We start from the raw sequence: 20665 nt of genomic DNA, 5'->3' as shown, positions 1-20665 counted from the left end.
ATGAATGAACCAATGGTTTAGTCAGAACTACCCTTTCTTCCCTAAATTGCAAGACTCGTATGTAAATTACTGACCTGAATAATAACGATTTTCACTTTAACATTTTAAACCGTTCATGAACTAACGGTATTCTTTTTAAAAAAGGGCCGCATCACAGTGGAAATACTTTTATTATATAACCCTACGTGACTACAAACACTGCTTTACATTGTTTCGTCGAAGCATAAATAAACTGGATAATGCGATTTGTATCAAAGTCAACATCACAGCAGAGGAGTCACATTTATTTTCAGTTTTAAATCATTTCCACAAAGATAAATATTTACATGTTTATTGTGGAGTTGCTTTGCTGTCCACTTTTAAAGCACGCCGCACGGGATTACAAACACGTGAACACGAGTTTTGACCGGTTCTCGATAATCCAACTTCATTCATTGGCAATAAATGCTGTCATTTATAATTATCAAAATTTATATTGTACAACTTTTTTAAAATTAAATTCACACATGCAAAAAAACAGCAAATCAAGACACGAGTTTAGTACATTTGTTTTTCCAAAATCAGTTATCACTGTTTGGGTGGCCCGGTGGGGCGAGTGGTTAGCACCTTGGCCTCACAACTCTGGGGTCCTGGGTTCAAATCCAGGTCACATCCACCTGTGTGGAGTTTGCATCTTCTCCCCGGGCCTGCATGGGTTTCCTCCGGATGCTCCGGTTTCCTCCCACATTCCAAAGACATGCATGTAGGCTGGTTGAGCAGTCTAACTTGACCCTAGATATGAGCGTGAGCATGAATGGTTTTCCGTCTCCTTGTGCCCTGCGATTGGCTGGCCACCGATTCAGTGTCCCCTGCCTCTGACCCAAAGTCAGCTGGGATCTGCTCCAGCACCCCCGCGACCCTTGTGAGGATAAACGATTCAGAAAATGAATGATTGAATGAATTAATGAATTTACATTTTTTAACATCCAAAAATAGTCAATTGCCCTATAAAGGGTTATAGGTCACATGTTTTGTTGAATAGACTAAATAGATAAAAGTCTTAAGTGTCAACTTTTGAATAACTCTCCACTGTAGTGAGCACTGTCACTTAAAAGGGGTGAGTCATGATTTCCCTTAAAAAAAATAAACTATAATTCTACACAAGACACACTACAGTTGCACTACCACCAGCATCCACACGGAGGCGCACCTACGTTATTAAGTCTATCGCAGTCCTCCAAACCGCTAGTAGGTTGGTTGATCCTTGTTGATGTGTAAAATGCACCATACAGTATTATTTAAACTGCTTATTATTAGTGTAGTATACAACAAATTGTAAATAAAGCGCCACCTCCAAAGTCTGGCACGCAATTCCTTATAATCTTTAGTTCTATTATGATAGCGCGATCAAGTTGTGTGTTTCCATCGTCTCAAGGGGAAAGACATCATGGGTGTCGTGGGAGGGCTTACAGAAGTGGGACTGATGCTAGTCTCTCGTTGTGATTGCGAGATCCTGTTTCAATCGCTCTCGTCAGACGGACGCACGACCCCGCGAGTCCCATCTTTTACTCTGCATTAAAATATTGATAGTCATTCGAAAGCAGGAATTCAAATTTAAGCGACCGACCAGACCAACAAAACAACTCTCCGTGTCGCTTTTCAATCCCGTGCAAACAGGGGCGATCAAATTGATCATAGCTTTTGAGGCAATCAGCCCGTGACCTTCACGTCGGCTACTATCGCGACGTTTTACGGGATAAGCGTTTTTTGTCAAGTGACAAAGTCACTTGGCTGTTTTCCTTGACTGCTTTGCAAATATGATGATGTCACCGTCGCCACTTCTTCCTGAAGTTATGGCGGAGCACAACTTTCCCAAGTTCTCTTGGTAAGTAAGCCCTCTCCTTCTTTCTCCCGCATATAAGTACAACACCGCTTGCTACATGGCGAGCAGCCCTCTTGTAGCTACGTGGAACGAGCTAACCACAAAATGTTTTACGTGTGTCTCCAGACGAAGAAAAAAAAGCATTCCGAAACGTGGGAACGAAGCTTTTTAGTTTCTGGGGGGGGGCTACATTTGCTCATTCGGTGGAAGCGTCATTTTAGTTACGATTCATTTCACTTAACTAGTAGCCCTTCCTCCTTTTGTTGTAATGTAATGTTACACGATGGAACACAATGGAGACGAATGTCATTGATTTTACGAATTTCTGACTTTGCAGTTTGCGTGATGTGAACCGCTGTGTATTCATAAGCTAAAGGAGAAAGAAAAATCTATCGTTAAAGTCGAGCGAACACAATAACAAAAACGTCGGCCTTTTATTTTATAGTAATAGTAGTTGTAGTAGTAGTCGTAGTAATATGTATCTGTTTATACGAAGAATCCTCCTATTGGAAACATCCCTAGAGAAGTTTTAATGATAGGCATTAGGGTGTAATTTTAAGTTTCTTTTTTGTCATATGTATCTGTTTATACGAAGAATCCTCCTATTGGAAACATCCCGAGAGAAGTTTCAATGATAGGCATTAGGCTGTAATTTTACGTTTCTTTTTAAGTACTCTAGCTATTCCAGTAAAGAGTAGTTAAGCAATTATGAGGACCAGTCACTATTTTTGGCCATTAATAATAATATTCATTCATTCATTTTCTGGGCCGCTTTATCCTCACTAGGGTTGCGGGGGGTGCTGGAGCCTATCCCAGCTGACTCCGGCCCAGAGGCGGTGGGAGGGGGGACACCCTGAATCGGTGACAGATAACCTTTTACCCACAGACTTGTACCGAGGGGCAATTTAGAGCGTTCAACTTGCCCACCCTGCATGTTTTTGGGATCTGGGAGGAAACCGGAGTGCCCGGAGAAAACCCACGCCAGCCCAGGGAGAACAGGCAAACTCCACACAGCTGGACCGAGCTGGATTTGAACCCAGGACGCCCACTGTGAGGCTGACGCAAGAACCACACATCCACCGGGCCGCTTAATAACATTAATAATTAAATAAAAAACGTATAAAGACATGGTTTATGCATATGAGGACATAATGTTTTAGGTCATGTAGACCACAATATTTAAAATGTGATGTCATATACACGTGGACGCCACTTCCCAATTTTTGTATTATTTTAATATTAATTTATTATTTGTTGTTGTTTTAATGAACAAATGAATTTATAAACCAATAAAATGATAATAGAAATGACATTGATTAAACCTTTTTAAATAGTATTTTATTCATAGTCTCCCATTGACAGTGATAGACGTCCAAATTCATTTAAACTGGAAAGACAATTATTGAATACTCATGTTCCAGTGCAGTTGACGGAGCAAGACATCCAATAAATTTGGACTTGAAGGCCTCTACCGGTCTCAATGGGTTAAATGTCCAGTACGTCCACAGGCAGCTAATGATTTCAATAACTGCTCAATGAAGGGTTAAAACTCGCTATTACAGATTTTTTTAAGAGAATCGCATGCAACCATTTCTTTGCAAAAATGCTGAAAAGTGCACTGTAATAAGCCAATTCCACACCCCTTAACACTTACAAAAAAGATCAAGTTAGCATGGGGCACACCCCTTGCGTCACTTACTGTGGTCGGTGAGCCACAGCAAGAGCTTCTAGTGTGCTCACTCATGGCAAACCCTGTACGTTAGCAAAATATTTGGTTTCTTTGAGACAGGTCACATTACATAGGAGGTGCAAACACAGCCCTTTTTATTACAGCATAACCCAACTGCCTTATATTGAACAATATGCCCCCCAAAACTGCATATACAGACGCTCCCCTACTCACGAACATACGACTTACGAACAACGGTGCATACGAACATGTGTGCAAATTGCGTTTATGTCGAAAAATTTTCGTAAGTTCGATTTTGTATTTTTTTCCGAGTAGTGCTTCTTTCCGCCGCTAATACCGACGCCTGGCGCTGTGAGGGCTCAGCTCACCCAGCATCTACCTTCTTCTGTCCAATTTGTTGCAATGCGGAAGTGCGTGACGTATCTGCAGTGTCCAAAGAACCTTTTTCATTTGTATCATTAAATATCTCGTGCATCCATTATTGAATATGGTTGGTAATAAGCGAAAGGCTTCTATTGAGGGAGTTGCAAGGAAGAGGCAAGCCATTTCATTTGAAACGAGTGGCAATAATAACGAAGCTTGATGCGCGTGAGAGTGGTGAGCGTTGCACATATACAACTTGAATCGTTCGACCGTCAGTACCATTTATAAACAGAAAGATCGAGCAGCAGGACCCAAATATTGAACGTTGCGCAAAGTTTGCAAATCAATTGAATGATGCCATACAGTGCTACCGCATCATTTATGATGAAAAAAAAAGAAGACAACTGTGCAATCGTCGTTAGATCGCTTCTTTCGGCCAGTTTCTAATACATAAATCTCTCTCTCTCTCTCTCTATACAGTACTGTACACATTCTCTCCATTTTATTAAATTTTTTTTTCAGTACAAACCAATGTGTGTTGCTTATACAAGCCTTAAACATACAAATGCACTTATATAAACCTTCAATATACTTATATAGGCCTTAAACATAAATTATAATACAAAATATAGCACTGAATCAACTTACAAACAAATTCAACTTATGAACAATCGCTTGGAACCTAACTTGTTCGTAAGTAGGGGAGCGTCTATATCATTTTTTTTCCACGCTAAGCAGACATTTTGAGTCACTTGAAAGAAATGCAGGTAGGAAAAAGATAAGCAGTTTGCTTTCATGTTACACATGGATCTAATAATTTGTCAGTAAGGTATAAATGATAGATTGCATCTACTTTCTAATTTGTGGCTGAAACCCTTTTTTTCGGCCTCACAGCTCTGGGGTCCTGGGTTCAAATCCAGGTCATGTCCAGCTGTGTGGGGTTTGCATGTTCTCCCTGGGCCTGCGTGGGTTTCCTCCCACATTCCAAAAACATGCATGGTAGGCTGATTGGACACTCAAAATTGTCCATAAGTATGGGTGTCAGTGTGCATGGTTGTCCGTCTCCTTGTGCCCTGCAATCGGCTGGTCATCAATTCAGGGTGTCGCCCACCTCTGGCCCGGGGTCAACTGGGATATGCTCTAGCACCCTCTGCGATCCTAATGAGGATAAAGCGGTTCAGAAAATGAGAGGAGAAAACCTTTATCATATAATACATGGCTTGTCTGCGCTTTAATCCATTGATGTGAGTAGCATAAAGTCATAAGTACAGACAGTGGCTTGATTGATCCATTGTACTTTATTGCATTGTGTTTTCCTGGCACACACAAGGAAATGTTTGTGCATGTAGCATTTTAGGGGTTATATCAAGACAAATATTGCTCCTCTTCCTATTGGTAACAGTACTATAACCATTAAGACTTATTGTTTATCTCTTGAATAGGGTAATGTGATGAATTGACAATTTTGAAAAAAATCAACATGAAATAATTATTTTGCCCATCTCTAATTTGGCACCGTCATCAGACTAATCCAATGAGTTTTATATTTATATAAATTTCATATTTAAACAAAAGATAAAAATGTATTTATTGGTGCTGATTTCTCATGCTTTTTGAATGTTGTTTTTGTTATCTGCGAAACGTTATAAAATAGTTTATAATGGTCTCTAGGGCTCACAACACTGTGAACATTGAAGTGATGTGTTTACCAGTAGTAAAGAACAGAAATAAAAACAGAATGGAATGACAAGGTTTTTATCACTGCACATGCATTTTACTGGTTCTTTTGGGAAATTTGACCATGCGAACCTCATCCAGAGCTGCCAACCTTTGTTGACCCCATTTCAGGAGTACCCTTGTCCCATTTCCTGAGTTTTTCCCGATATGAATGCGATTCACGCAAAATCGATAAGAATTGTAAAACAAAATAAAAAATAAATGCTGGACAATTTTAATCAAACTGTTATTATCATGGTTTTACATTAATTGAGATGCTGTGTTTTTGCAAACTATTGAAAAAGTACAGCATAATGAATATACGTTTATCTTTGTGTTTGGGTCCTTCTACATGCGTTTTACAGTCAGTAATTCCACCAGGTGTCACGCTGAAGTCGCACTTGAATGTTGTGCAATGTGCAAATGTCGGTCCTTTTGGAGACGGCTTCAACATGGGATATTTCGTGGAATACGAACCAATAAACTTTTGCGAGTGTCCAGGTTTCTTATTAGAGGTTTCATTCAAATTGTCATTCAGTTTGCTCCTATCTCGAGCAGGCATATTGATAAGACTTAGCAGTGCTGTGTAATCCACTTCCTTTAGAACAACCCCGGAAATGATATCAAAGCAAAAGACTGGTGGTTTAGGCAGCCTTAATAATACTTCCCTTATGAAAAAAAAAAAAGAAAACGAAAATGTTATAGCGATAGAGGCTACTTATGCAATCGATTAGAATCGATTGCCACGCTAGTCGCACAAGACAGATCATTTGTCAGAACCTGTAATTCGGATGATTCACAATGCCACTTGTGTTACCGAATTCATCCGGTTTACAGTGCAGTTGAATGCGTAATCCGTAGAGATGGTGTGAATTTCGAGGCATTTAAATTGAAAATTTGGTACTTTTCCGAAATGGTTGCCTTAAAAAATTTAAGTGACAATTTATTTGGAATTCCGGAGTTTAGGGAGATTGTCAGGGGTACTGGAGTTTCCGTTACTTGTCCGGGTAAACTCCGTAAATTCCGGAGAAAATGACAGCTCTGCTCATCCATGAGCAGGCAGTTTAGCACATGTTAGCAAAACGTCAAGCCAACTATTTGCGTAGCATTAGCCAATGATCTGTTTCATAGACTAAATATCAGCACCACTACTCGTCTAAACCAGACCTTGGAACTGTCCTCCAACTCTCATGTCTTTTGATTTTTTTCTCCTAATTTACACTGCTCTCCAGAATGGCCTGGCTAATCTTCAAGCAAAATAGATACCTTGTTTCAGGTTTGCTGCCAGTTACTTTCACTCACTTTGACATCATCTCCACACTGCTCCCCTCTCATTTAGAAAGCTGGTGACTAATGCACTATTGATTTTGTCAGCTGATGATGTAAGCTTTTAAGACATTCATAGTTTGCGCATGGCTCATTTTTTCCAGACCATTGAAAGCACTTGGCTTTACTGATGGAGCACTTGCAGGGAGCATGGAAGACCCTGAGCAATGGTTTTGGAATGAAGGACTCTGCCTTTGAGGGCCCGTGCCTATCACCAACTATGGTCCAGGGATTTCCCTGCCAGCGTCGGTCCTCAGATGACAGCAAGATACCCGACTCAAAGACTAGCAGCACCATCCGTGTCTACCTCCCAAACCAGCAACGCACTGTGGTGAGCCAATTTTTCATTTATTATTGGTGAAATACAGCCACCCAAAACCTTTGAAGGCATATTTAGTCGTGGTTACAGATTGTCAGTTATATTGTAATGTGTTGTCTCCCTTAGGTAAATGTACGGCCAGGTATGACATTGCAGAGTTGCCTGATTAAAGCCTTAATGGTGCGAGGCCTACAGCCACAGTGTTGTGCTGTTTTCAGGCTCCATCCGGGGCAACGAAGGCGAGCATTTTATTTCTGGGTTTAAAAACGTCGGATTAGTTGATTATTACACTTGCATTCTTTAAAGTTAATTAAGTCTTCTTGTATTCTATAATAGTAAAAAACTGCGGATGGACTGGAATACAGACTCAACCTCGCTGATTGGTGAAGAGTTGCTGGTGGAAGTTTTAGATCATGTTCCTCTTACCACACATAATTTTGTAAGTGCATGATGTGTCTTATAGCTAACACACACATTTGCCTCTCTGTCTAGAAAATTAATGTTTTCTCATGTTTTAGGTCCGGAAAACATATCTGAAGCTAGCGTTCTGTGACATTTGCCAGAAGTTTCTATTGAACGGCTTTCGTTGCCAAACATGTGGCTATAAGTTCCATGAGCATTGCAGTACCAAAGTACCCACAATGTGTATAGATTGGAGCAATATACGACAACTCTTGTAAGTCTCTTCACTAAATAAAGTCACTAGAGTAAAATACTTTTACACATGGAAGCAAGTTCAGAATTTTTAGGTTGACGTCTCCATTTTTTTTATTTTTTAGATTGTGTCCGAATCCTGGTGAGAGTGGTGCCCCGTCCCTCCCCCCGTTAACATCTCGGCGAATGAGAGAATCATTAACTCGCTTTCCGAGGTATAACTTGATACCCCTACATGTTGTATTCTTAAAAACAGCTCGCAATTATGTTTTTGCAGTTTCCTAGACTGTTTCCAGTCTTTGCATCAATTTTACTGTTTTGTGGGCTCTCAGCTTGACATAAGTCTACAGGAATTTAAAACTGGCATTGCCAAACTGTTTTTGAAATGTGGGAGGAAACTAGAGTACCCGAGAAAGCCCACGCCGACATTGGGAGAACCTGCAAAGTCTTAAAAGCAAGGGTGGTGCCCACATTTTCAAAATCAACCGTGAGCTGGGTGTGCTACACATTTGTGCACCATGTTGCCTATACAGTATGTTTATATGTTATGAGTTTCTTAAAAATTTAAAGATCGCAAGTTAATATGAATTGATTGACTGAGCACAGAGATTGAAACATTGTTGTAATTTCGTAATGCGAATGAAAAAGGTGAACTCGTTCACTGCAAGCTGAACTAAATGTATAGTATTCAAACAGTGTACGTTGTGGTACTTAGTAAAAGAAAAAAGAAATTGTATATCAATAACACTCATTGTCAGCAAGGAGTAGGTGTCCAGGCCTTTTTAACTGGATTTTAAATTGCAGTCAAAATCAATGAATCGGACGTCATTGGCAGCAAAAGAGTAAATAACAGTGATTGGGAAACTTGGCGATGCACGTGAATGACCCAAGCAGTAATAAAGGGCATCTTTTAACCCACATGTCAAATATCGTGAGACTGCAAAACCGAGCAGTAAAAACATGCAGTCGCGCAGGTTTGACCAGATTGAATTTCTACTCGCGCTGAGAAAGTACTCGCATTATGTAAGCAATTTACTTGCAGCCTCAAACCCAATAAAGTCATGGTCAGTCCATTTGTTGGTAGGAGGTCAGAGGTTGCTTTTCACTTCTCAGTATTTAGCGTCTTCCAGTTTTTTGTTTTTTGTTGTTAATGTATCACTGAAGTTTCTGAAAAATAATTTCATTTTACACATTTCATGGCCTCAGAGTTTCTCAGTATTAATGTGTCAGTTTGGCACCAGTATGCTGAAATGGTTATGTTTTCGTCACAGTTAAGAGTTGTGTTGTAATTTACAAAGAGCCTAAGTAGGAATTTTGAATGGCGTGCTCAGCTTTACGAGGTTTTACCAGTCCAAAGGCTAATATGGCATGAGATGTGAAAAGAGCTTGTTGTTTCAGTAGCACTCTAAACTCTTCAAAAGCACCGTGAGCTGCCAAATTAGCAGACTCACGGCTTATGGTGTTCTGTGTTGACTCAGGGGTCAAATACAGACTCTCTTCAAAATAATGCATGGCACTGCTGCACTGCTCTGTATTATATTGTTCAAAATACTACAGTACCAATGCTTAAATGTCAAGTTCTCTACAGTGTTTTTTCTTCATTCAACTGTATTATTTTATTTTTGGTAGCCATGAATGGCATTTATTAATTCCACTGGGACATTATATTTGACATACAAAGAATTTGAGAGATAATGTATTTCGTTCACTTTTTTACAAAGAGGACCGATTTGATTGCTTCTCTCCATCACGATAAATTGCTTAGATAGTAAAACTAACGTGGCATTTAATAATCAAAGATTTTCCAGTCACCTATGAATATCTCAAGAAAAGCTTACTGCCAGTAACACATCTAAAATGGTAAAGTCCAGATGCGGCACACAAAATACCGCTGAAAATAGTGTGTTCCCACACTGGAGTGGCACAGAGTCAGGACTGCCTTACAAAATAAATCTGATACTAGAATATGCAACAACCTCTGAATCTTACTATTGCATTCTCTTGTCCTCATAGCTCTGCCCACCGATATTCAACGCCACATGCCTTCAACTATGCTACACCCTACTCACCCACAGGCGGTGGTCTGTCCCAGAGACAACGCTCCACTTCTACACCAAACGTCCACATGGTTAGCACAGCCCTGCCTGTAGACAGAAGTATAATTGAGGTAATGATAAAACATGAGCCTCTTGATGTACCTCGACAGCAGGGGGTCGGCAACCTTAGGTTCTGGGGCCGCATGCGGCTCTTTAATGTTTGAATATGGCAAATGAGGGAGAGAAATATATTTTTTATTTTAATATTTCTCTTGGAGGACAAGCATTCTTAATGTTTTCCAAGGCTGTAAGTAGAGCTGGGCGATATGACTAAAATCACGATAAAAAATTATCAGTCTTTCGATAATTATCACGAAAACTACCTTTGTTCTTTCAAATTTGAAACTTGAAACTTCTGTGAATAAATTCCTTAATTTCGTCCTTATTCAATTTTGAGTTTGAGTTTGGGAGAGCACATATTAATGAACATATTCATATTAATGAACATATGTAAATAAGTAAGATTGTAGCCGAGGGCTAATTTCCATCTTTAGTTCCTTGTGCAGGTTGAAGGTAAACGATGACACATACATACCCACACCCTTACTCTATAAGAGAAGAGAATATAAAATATGATTTTAAAAATGATTTTTATTGTTTAGTTGTGCAATTAAAATAAGACCTCCTTACACTATGAAAAGTAAAGAATAAAACCTGCAGAAATTTTGGTAGGTGTCTTTGTTTCAATTAATTTGCCATCAAACCAAAAGTTGCTGTCCAATATGAAATAAATGAAATAATCGACTGAAGACATCACTTTTGGCAAGCAGACTATACTCAGCCTCACAAAAAGAAAAACTAAATTTACATCACATATGGCCATAAAAAAAATAATAAAAAGTTGGGATGAACGTAACCCATTTTTACCCATTATAATTTTTTTAGCTTTTTGCAACGTTTTCATTTACATAGAATGTGGAAACATCTTTATCAAGTAAGAAAATATTACAGACTGTCCCCAAATGAGGACATTGGGTTAAGGACATTTTCAATAATGCTGCTCTTTGCACATTTATGAGGCGTTTAAAAAGAAAAAGTAAGAAAACGCCAGAGAGAATTAACGTGTATCGGATCTGTGTTGTCCTGCATATCATAATCGTTCATTTTGGCTGTTATTGTCCTTTTGCATCCATGCTCTGTGGTAGCCTCTATTGCTAACATGCTTACAAACACATTTCCTCTTCTCCTGAGCGTTGGTTTGGGACTGTCGTTCATCTTGCAACAGCGCCCCCGCTCTTTGTGGTGGTCGGGTGGTGTAATTGCGGTTTTAAATTATCAAATTTTTATCGAAGGTTTTTAATATCATTGACAAAAATTATTTCACGATAATTATCGTTATTGTGTTATCGCCCAGCTCTAGCTGTAAGAATGTAGAATAAATATCTCATCTCATTTTCTGAACCGCTTTATCCTCATTAGGGTCGCGGGGGGTGCTGGAACCTATCCCAGCTGACTCCGGGCCACAGGCGGGGGACACCCTGAATTGGTGGCCAGCCGACTGCAGGGCACAAGGAGATGGACAACCATGCTCACTCACACCCATACTTAGGGGCAATTTAGAGTGTCCAATCAGCCTGCCATGCATGTTTTTGGAATGTGGGAGGAAACCGGAGTACCTGGAGAAAACCCACGTAGGCCCGGAGAGAACATGCAAACTCCACAGAGATGGACATGACCTGGATTTAAACCCAGGACCCCAGAGCTGTGAGGCCTACGCGCTAACCACTCGCTCCACCGGGCCAGAATAAATATTAAATTTCAATTTTTTTCTGTCATTGAAGATTTGCATCAGGCAGGGTGGAATGCTAGGCAGGACGCTGCTGTAAACAAACCGGCGACTGTGTGATGGGCCATGAACCCCAAGGGGAAAAGAGAAAAATAACTGGGGAAAACAGATGATTCACCGTTTCCTGTACCCTGTTTTCCATGTCTCCCTCCACTAACACCTGAATCAAATAATTGGGATCGGTTTGAAGCTTCTGGACAGCTTGGTGATGAGTTGATCATTTTACTCAGGTGTGTAGAGGAGGGAGATATGGAAAAGAGACTGGATAGGGGCTCTCGGGGACCGGACTTGGCCACCCCTGGTGTAGAGGAGGGAGATATGGAAACAGACTGGATAGGGGCTCTCGAGGACTGGACTTGGCCACCCCTGATGTAGAGGTTCACTTGCCTGAATTTGGTGTGGGCAAGCACAGGCTTGATTCTTGCTGATGGCGGTATGATTATGAGTGCATATGGTCGTTTGTCTCTGTGTGCCCTACGGCTGACTGGCGACCAGTCTAGGGTGTAGTCTGCCTTTCACCCGAAGTTAGCTGGGATACGGCAACCTTTACAAGGATGTACGGTATGGAAGCTCATTACCAATGCGGAATGATTGACTGAAAGTTGTCAAATAGCAAAAAGAGTCACGTGGAAAGACATTTCTAGGTAAGGCACGCTACATTTGCAGCCGAGTACCAAGTTCGGAATGAGAGAAAAAGTGTGATTGCATTTTTTCTGTTACATATCTTCGGTGAGGTGAACATAGTTGGCCTCATATGCAGATACACCAGAGTGTGCGGGAAGATAGTTTCACAAAAATAATGCCTTAGATACATTAAGCAGGGAATAAGTAATAAAACAAAAGTTACTGGGGGAAACAGGACGGAACACAAAGCACATGACACCAGGGAAATGCAAACAATACTCCGACACGGGTTGACGAAGACACAAGGTTTAAATACACCGATGGGTTGACGAGACAATTAGAGACACCTGGATCACACGAGGGAAGGCGGGCAGTAAAGAACAGGAGGTCAAACTAATGGCTAATCACATGAATAGGACACACAAAGGAAAATGACCAAATGTTAAAACCCCAACAAAACATGACAACTTCTGGAGAAATTAGGGTGGCACTAAAATAAGAAGAATTTATGAAGCGGATTGCATCTACAAATTCCACTACTGCTGCAAGTTTTGTTGCAACCCAGGCAATAATAAAGCGTGGAAAACGTTACTCATGTTCCATTTTATTGTGGTTTTGCGAGTCCTCAAAATAAAAATGACAAAAAATAAATTGGATTTCTATTGCGTTTCTTTAATTTTATCAAAGCAATGAAACATAATTCATTATTATTGTAATGAATTTGAACTTGAGGCGACATTGTACAACAGAGCAGTCACGTAGTGCTTCGGTCTCTACAGAATGCACTGCAGGGAAATAAACATTTAGCCAACTTAGTCATTTCGATATATATGTTTTTCATTATGTCTCTTTCAACATTTTGGCTTGCCGACCCCTGCTCTAGGGGAAGTCCAGGGTCTTGAAAAATATCTCCTAGCCCTATACATGTCCGGTTTTCTTATGAATCTCCTGTGCTTGATCTTTTCTGCAAAATCCGCTTCAGTGTTTAAAAAAAAACAAAACAACAACTGAATGAGAAAAATCCACAATTCCCCTTTAGGCCGTCTTCGTTTACACACCCTCGTTCCTGCAAATATTTAACTATTCTCTTCAATCACATCTGGCATCACTCATTTCATTCCTGTTGTCTATTCCTCTTCATTTTCCTACCTTTTGTTTCTTTTCATTTTCTCTCCCGCCCTCACTGTTGTTGTCATCCCCTGCTGGGGAGTAGCTAGACTGCCTGAATACCTTCCCCACATCCTGGTGCCATAGATTCTGGTTGAAGAGGAAAGTAGGTATTGTCCACTTCTCCCAGTCTTTTGTTGAGACCTCATCCGAGAGTCCAGAAAAGGTTAGAAAGCAGAGCATTGTGTGCTGTGCTGGTCTGTATGACCTGAATTCCTAACATGTTACCTGCTTTTACATCTGGATTGTTAAGGTGAACCTTGTGTGATGGGATCTGTTTTTATTGTCTCTCCAGGATGCAATGCGAGATCATGACTCTGGTAAGGTTCTTTTTTCCCTCGTCATAAGATTGTCCATCTTTTTGTTGTCTTTGGATTGATGTGGGACTTTGGACCGCGTTAAAAGAACCTGCACATCTAATTTACCTCAATCCTTTGTTCAGCTAGGAGTTCACCCAGCCAGAGTCCAACAGGCTGGTCCCAATTGCAAGCCCAACCTCCTGCACCTGCCCATCGAGAGAGGGCCACATCTCTCAATACTCAGGAGAAGAATAAAATTGTAATTTCTTCGATTGCCCCCCTAAACCTTTTTTGTGCATGATTTGTCAATGGATTTAAGTAACATTTTCACTTTTTAAAATTTTGTAAACATACAGAGACCCCGGGAGAAGCGAGATTCTAGTTACTATTGGGAGATTGAAGCCAGTGAGGTGTACCTTCAGTCTCGCATTGGTTCAGGCTCCTTTGGAACTGTTTACAAAGGGAAATGGCATGGTAGGAATGATGGGGGCAGAAGAGGCAGTGTCCATTCTAGTCCTGACACAAATGATCACTTTTTCCCCAGTCACTATCTGTCAGAGCACATGCAAATAATGATTTTGTTTGTTTGTTTGTTTTCAAACAGGCGATGTAGCAGTAAAGATTTTAAAGGTAACCAACCCAACTCCAGAGCAGTTACAGGCATTTAGAAATGAAGTAGCTGTTCTACGGTAAGAAAAATTGAGCAGTATTTATAGCCTTTTAACTCTTTCGCTCCCATTGACATTAATAGATGTTTGTCAATACACATTTTACTAACTACTACAACACCTAGTTTGTGAATACCACACGTATACTGGCGCTGGCAATGCATGAGTTAGAATTGAACTGAAATTTTGGTTCAGATAATTGTGACTAAACTCTTGAAACTTATCTTTTGCTAATTTTGCTTACAGAAAAACAAGACATGTCAACATCTTATTGTTTATGGGCTATATGACAAAGGACAACCTGGCCATTGTGGCCCAGTGGTGTGAAGGCAGCAGCCTCTACAAACACATTCACGTTCTGGAGACCAACTTCAAGATAATCCAACTTATAGACATCTCCAGGCAGACGGCACAGGGCATGGAGTAGGTCATAAAAAAAAGCTTTTGTCTGATTCAAGCTCAAAATGGCTGATTTCATTAGACTTCATCCTTTTCAGCTATCTACATGCAAAGAACATCATTCATCGTGACATGAAGTCCAACAGTATCCTTATGACCAGCTATGCCTGTGTACCAATAGGATTAACTACTGCTCAAGATGTGCATTTTCTCATTAGTCGTGAATCCTTGATGGAAGTGAAGACATTTTTTTGCATGAAGGGCTGACGGTGAAAATTGGCGACTTTGGTCTCGCAACAGTAAAGGCCCGGTGGAGCGGCTCGCATCAGGTGGAGCAACCTTCTGGGTCTATTCTGTGGATGGTCAGTAAATAAGATATTTTTTAAAGAAATGCATGATATAAACTATATATTTGTTACAAGAAATGTGTTGTCTCTTGAAAGGCTCCTGAAGTCATACGGATGCAGGATAATAACCCCTACAGTTTCCAGTCTGATGTCTATTCCTATGGAATTGTACTTTTCGAGCTCATGACAGGAGAGCTTCCTTACTCCCAGATAGCTAACAGAGATCAGGTATACATTAGACATAAGCACATGCTGTTTGTAATTGTATTTTGTTCTATTCCTTTTGGGAGTACAGCGGTACCTCTGACAGAGAGGGGGGGGGGGGGGGACTTTTTGCACGGCAACGCGCTCGTAACATAACAAACAAATTTAAAAGAACTTGGATTACGATGCAGACACACTCAAAAATAAATTTAATCGAACCTTACACTAAACTTAATTCTAATTCTGTTTTAAATTTTTATACCTTTTCTTCTCCCGCTCTATTTGCCCCGCCTCCACCCTGACTTTCAGACTATCGAGGGTTGTTTGCTTTTGTATTCCCTTCAAAATATTCCCAAAATGATGCACAAATGTCCTCACAATAGGATAAGGCACGACCACTTGCCAACGAAAAGTAGTATATACGCCATTCGCATTGACTAAGGGGGAAAAAAACACTAAAAAAATGCAACGGTCCGCCCAGTGCTCGTAGAGGCATTTCACGAGGGAGTTGCAACCACAGAGACATTACACGAGGGAGTTGCAGGGAGAGAGACAGTGCCCATAATCTTATGAGCAGCCTCTCGCGTCTGCTGTCTGCTCGTATATCAAAATTTGTCTCGTATCTCAAGATAAATATTTGCTCAAAATTTTACCCGCATCTCAAATTGCTCGTAAGTCGGGGCACTCGTCGAGGTACCACTGGACAGTTTATTTAACATTATGTGCGATTTTTGCGGTCTAGCGACTCAGTTTTGATGATTTTGGCCAGAATTTTCTATGCTTCTGACTAAATCTCATTACACTTGTAAAATGACAATAAAAGCATTCAATTCACCTAACCTAATAATTTTGGAACAGATTGGGGGGGGGTCTCTAAATGCGGATAATTGGACAGAACAGACCTCGACTTGGTTTTTCTCATGATGCTTTTTGAACTTGATGTCCAAGTATGTTTGATGTGGTATTTAAGTAGATAATTTAATCTGGGAAATGCTGCAATCTTCTCCTGACTTTATCCAGGTGTCATGGGGAAGGAAAATCGTGGGGGGAAACTCTCGCATGCTGTCCAAAAAGGACTTTTTTCTGGCTTTGCGCTCTGTAGCCATTGACCTAACTTTAGAATCAGTAATACAACTCCAGACGCGTGTGGTTTTATGTCCCTTCTCAGGTCACACGACTTGACCTGACTCGTGTCTGGCTGCTTTCGAAATGTATAGATTTATTAGGCCTTATTTACTAAATGTAAATGCGCATTCATGCGAGATTGATGCCCAAATCCGTGATTCATAAATATTGAATGTGTAATTTGCTACCAAATTTAGAATTCTACGATTTTTTTTGTAATATTTACCAAATTCACATCTTTCACAACATTGAAACCTAGGCAATTTATAAAGTAATTTTAATGACTTATTTTTTTTCTTTTTGCGGATGCAGCAATAGGCCACAATTAATCAACTGGTCTATCAAGTTACTCGCTGATTTTGTCATGTTTGGGTTCATAATTGAGTTATGTTATAACATTCTTAATGTTTAATATTAGGTTTGCCAAGTAGCATTTTGGGATTGTAAGCATTTAACCAGTTTTGTTATGGATTTTAAAATAAACCTCAGTGTTGTGACTTCGTTAGTGTTTACTTTTTTTCACCTTTTCAGATCATCTTCATGGTGGGGCGGGGCTACCTGTCACCTGACCTCAGTAAACTTTACAAGAACTGCCCCAAAGCCATGAAAAGGTTGGTCGCTGACTGCATCAAGAAGTCAAAGGATGAAAGGCCGCTCTTCCCGCAGGTGAGTTAAGCTTTTTTTAATTTATTTTTTTTACTGTAAATACCTGCAAATTCCTTGGTAAAACTTTTTGGGTCATGTATATGTACACAAGATCCTGTCCTCGATTGAGCTTCTTCAGCACGCCTTGCCTAAGATAAACCACAGTGCCTCAGAACCTTCTCTGCACAGAGCCTCTCACACTGAAGATATCAACGTGTGTACTCTGACCTCCACCAGACTGCCTGTTTTTTAAAGAAAAAAAAAAAACACATCTACACATCCCTGTCCGTTACTGTCTCCCCAATATCCCTCTCTTTGGAACCCAGCATTCCATTGCTCACTACGCTCAATACCACAACATGGACAATTCTTAAAAACATTGTTAGTCAGTATCATAGGATAGCAATGCAGTAGAATTTCCAAAGGAAAAGTGTGAAAGCACAGCCTTCATATCCTTTTGCTGCACATTAGATGTATGCAAGTGCCTCTTTGTAAATATGCACGCAGATATATACACAAAATAACAAATGGACTTTGAAGGAAGCTCACGATCATTGCATTGTCACCTGCAATTTTTTTTTTGTAATTTGTTTTTTCGTTTTCACGTTGTTTAAAAGATAGTGGAGCAGTTATGAGACATGTCTTTTTTGTCATCTTTTCTTGCATTCTTTCTGCTTTTAAGTCACATTGATGCAACTTAAGCAATGAGCACAGGTAAATGGAAGGTGTTGAATTTGCACATTATGGCAAAAGCAGTAGCTTCCTTTGACAAGCCCCATAACAGTATCTGATCTGTCCATATATTTTGGGCTCTCGCTTGAAGAGCTGGACATTTTAGTTGTTTTGAAGATTTGAAGTGATTTAGGAAACTAATTTGTATTGTTTATTGTCTCATTTAGCAGGTCAAATGTGTTAATGTCAACTTGGAGAGAAAGACGTCTTCACTATTTTAATAAAATTAATTTAAATTCTTAACCAAACTTTATTTTTTCCAATCCACTGAAGTTTGGGATCTCAAAAGGTAACGAATTCATCAGTTTTCTTGTTCAGTAAAGTTAAAATCCCACATGTTCTCGTTAAGTCTTGGAGGGGCAACGTTGTGTTTACTCTGGCACTAGCAAAGTCGTGTAACCTCCGTGGAATCCAATTCAGACACAAGGGATTCAACATGATGGAACAACATTAAACCCACCAGAGAGACTCGTGGTGGAAAAAAATCAGTTTTGTTTTAGTGTAAACATCCAATGCTAGACACCTCATTGATTGCAACTTTTACTGTCATTAAGTAGCTACATTAATTGTCTGGAATGTGAATGGATAACCACTTGAAAAGAAGGATTTGAACCTTCAGTATAACTGGTGCCCTTATTCACCGTGAAGAAAATAAACTTTAAGATCTGATTGGCTCTGGTTGATCAGAATTTTATAAAGCACCTGATAAATCAATTTGTTGTGTCATCCTGATGACTGTGCTGTTTGGTAACCATTGAGGTGTGAATCTATCCTTTTTTATGTTAAGGTTATCATTGTATTTTTGGAAATAGATGTCATCCTCTTAAACTGTTTTTAGCTCAAATCTAATGGTGATCTAATTTGAACCTGGTCTACTTAGAGGCATCGCCTGATGTCATCCAAGTTGGTGTGGTCTAACTAACTGGCCCGCAGCCACATCGTCTGCCCTTTTAGTTAATGTTCTATTTCTGCATATTGAGGAGCCATGTTGACTAGCCATAAAGAAAAATGTTATACTTGGTGTGGCTTTCATAACTCACTAATGCAACACGATCAGAGATTACAGATGCTCGTGGCTTATGGTAAGTATATCTGCGGTTGTATCCTGTAAATTTCAGTCTCTTTACTTTTGACAATCTTTACACTGATCATACTTCAAAAATCTTTTTTTTAGCTTTGTGTAGCAAACATTGTTGCTGTACAGTGATTGAATATAAATGCACATAAGAAAAAAAACGTACTCTAGTCTAGTGCTTTAGAAAAACTAGAAAGCTATTTAGACCATTTGGTGCCACCCAATATTTCAGTTTGCTATTTTCACTGTTCAAGCTCTGGAGGGATTATTTGACCACCAGGCCGATTGGTCATCACATCCTTGGGAACTTCAACATGTGAATTTAAAAAGTTGACAGTACAACATTGAACGGTAGACTGGTATACAGCCAGTGTATATTGAGCTTCATTATGTAAGCAGGCTGATACAGTTCATTTGTTTGTCTTTTACCAGCAGGTGGCAGCAAGTTTCTCTATTTTTCCAAAGGCTGCTGAATGTATTAAAGTCACTAATACACAACTCTCAAACACGGGAAGTGCTTGCCGCCAATTCTAATTAATGATCACACCAATTAAACGTGTTAATTGCATCATTCTCAGTGGTTGACAGCTGGTCCATATGGTCTACAATAAATTAGACTGCAGCTAGAACACTTTTGGGCCTTTTTATTGAGAAAAGTTAATTGCCGGGTTTAAAATGGTTTCTTTCGTCGTAAAAACATGACACGAATTATAATTACCCAGGGGGATTCCAGTATAAGAAAAATAAAATAATTATTGGTTTAAAATGTCAACTCGAGGATGCATTGCTAGATGATTAATGGTGATCATAATATAATTATTGCTTACTATTTGTGTTTTGTTGAGAATCTATAGTGTGAAAAGAATCCACCCATCACAAACTATATTAAGGTATATACTGCATTCTGATGTAAAGGTTTAGGTGTTATGCAAAGCCATAATCATTTGTTAAAAATAACATTGCATTTTTTAAACATCATACTTCATAACTTTTGATTTAAGTTTCTCAGCTATTTTTTTACTATTCTATTTTGTTTTATTGTATTTTGTTTCTAGGGCGGCCCGGCGGCGGTTAGTGCGTCGGTCTCACAATGGGAGATCTGGGTTCAAATCCAGGTCGGTCCACCTTTGGGGAGTTTGCATGTTCTCCCTGGGCCTGTGTGGATTTTCTCTGGGTGCTCTGGTTTCCTCTCACATTCCAAAGACATGCATGGTAGGCTGATTGGATACTCTAAAATTGCCCCTAGGTATGAGTGTGAGCGCGAATGGTTGTTTGTCTCCTTGTGCCCTGTGATTGGCTAGCTACCAATTCAGGGTGTCCCCCGCCTCTGGCCCGGTCAGCTGGGATATGCTCCAGCACCCCTCGTGACCCTAGTGAGGATAAAGCGGTTCAGAAAATAAGATGATATTTTGTTTCCCCCTGCAAACAGCTGAATTGTCAATAATACTGTACATGGCTGACAGGATCTTTTTTTTATGTAAACTCTTCATGCTATACTTTACCTTATAGAAAGAATAAGACCTTATTTTCTCATTTTCCTACTACCCTGTTATAGACTGGGACTCAATC

At 39.9% G+C, this 20665-nt stretch overlaps 1 protein-coding gene across 5 annotated transcripts; it reads left to right on the top strand.

Annotated features, from left to right (window-relative positions):
* The first annotated feature begins 1415 nt into the window (after window positions 1-1415).
* Window positions 1416-18690, top strand: raf1a (Raf-1 proto-oncogene, serine/threonine kinase a). 5 transcript variants are annotated; one of them, XM_077611216.1, is made up of 19 exons: window positions 1416-1864; window positions 6863-6906; window positions 7061-7287; window positions 7402-7514; window positions 7612-7714; window positions 7794-7951; window positions 8055-8144; window positions 9943-10096; window positions 13649-13768; window positions 13898-13922; window positions 14045-14160; window positions 14258-14375; window positions 14506-14590; window positions 14816-14992; window positions 15067-15113; window positions 15212-15330; window positions 15412-15543; window positions 17176-17310; window positions 17402-18690. In XM_077611216.1, exons 3-19 carry the CDS (start codon window positions 7087-7089, stop codon window positions 17540-17542), a joined length of 2034 nt encoding a protein of 677 aa, XP_077467342.1. In that variant the 5' UTR covers window positions 1416-1864; window positions 6863-6906; window positions 7061-7086; the 3' UTR covers window positions 17543-18690. The 5 variants fall into 5 exon arrangements, with proteins under 5 accessions (XP_077467342.1, XP_077467425.1, XP_077467253.1 ...); XM_077611299.1 differs by lacking the exon at window positions 6863-6906 and having other exon boundaries at window positions 1417-1864; window positions 9943-10057; XM_077611127.1 differs by lacking the exon at window positions 6863-6906 and having other exon boundaries at window positions 1417-1864.
* Window positions 18691-20665: the final 1975 nt, after the last annotated feature.

Source organism: Stigmatopora argus, chromosome 1, assembly GCF_051989625.1.
Source record: "Stigmatopora argus isolate UIUO_Sarg chromosome 1, RoL_Sarg_1.0, whole genome shotgun sequence".
Classification (NCBI taxonomy): domain Eukaryota; kingdom Metazoa; phylum Chordata; class Actinopteri; order Syngnathiformes; family Syngnathidae; genus Stigmatopora; species Stigmatopora argus.
This window is presented reverse-complemented; position numbering and strand designations above follow the sequence as displayed.

What these genes read in the sequence shown, in the direction of transcription:
- raf1a (XM_077611216.1), top strand. Translation starts at nt 7,087, where the DNA reads ATGGAGCACTTGCAGGGAGCATGGAAGACCCTGAGCAATGGTTTTGGA. An exon ending in CTGGGTCTATTCTGTGGATG is followed by an intron (nt 15,331 to 15,411) that starts GTCAGTAAATAA and finishes GTCTCTTGAAAG; the next exon opens with GCTCCTGAAGTCATACGGAT. An exon ending in AGATAGCTAACAGAGATCAG is followed by an intron (nt 15,544 to 17,175) that starts GTATACATTAGA and finishes TCACCTTTTCAG; the next exon opens with ATCATCTTCATGGTGGGGCG.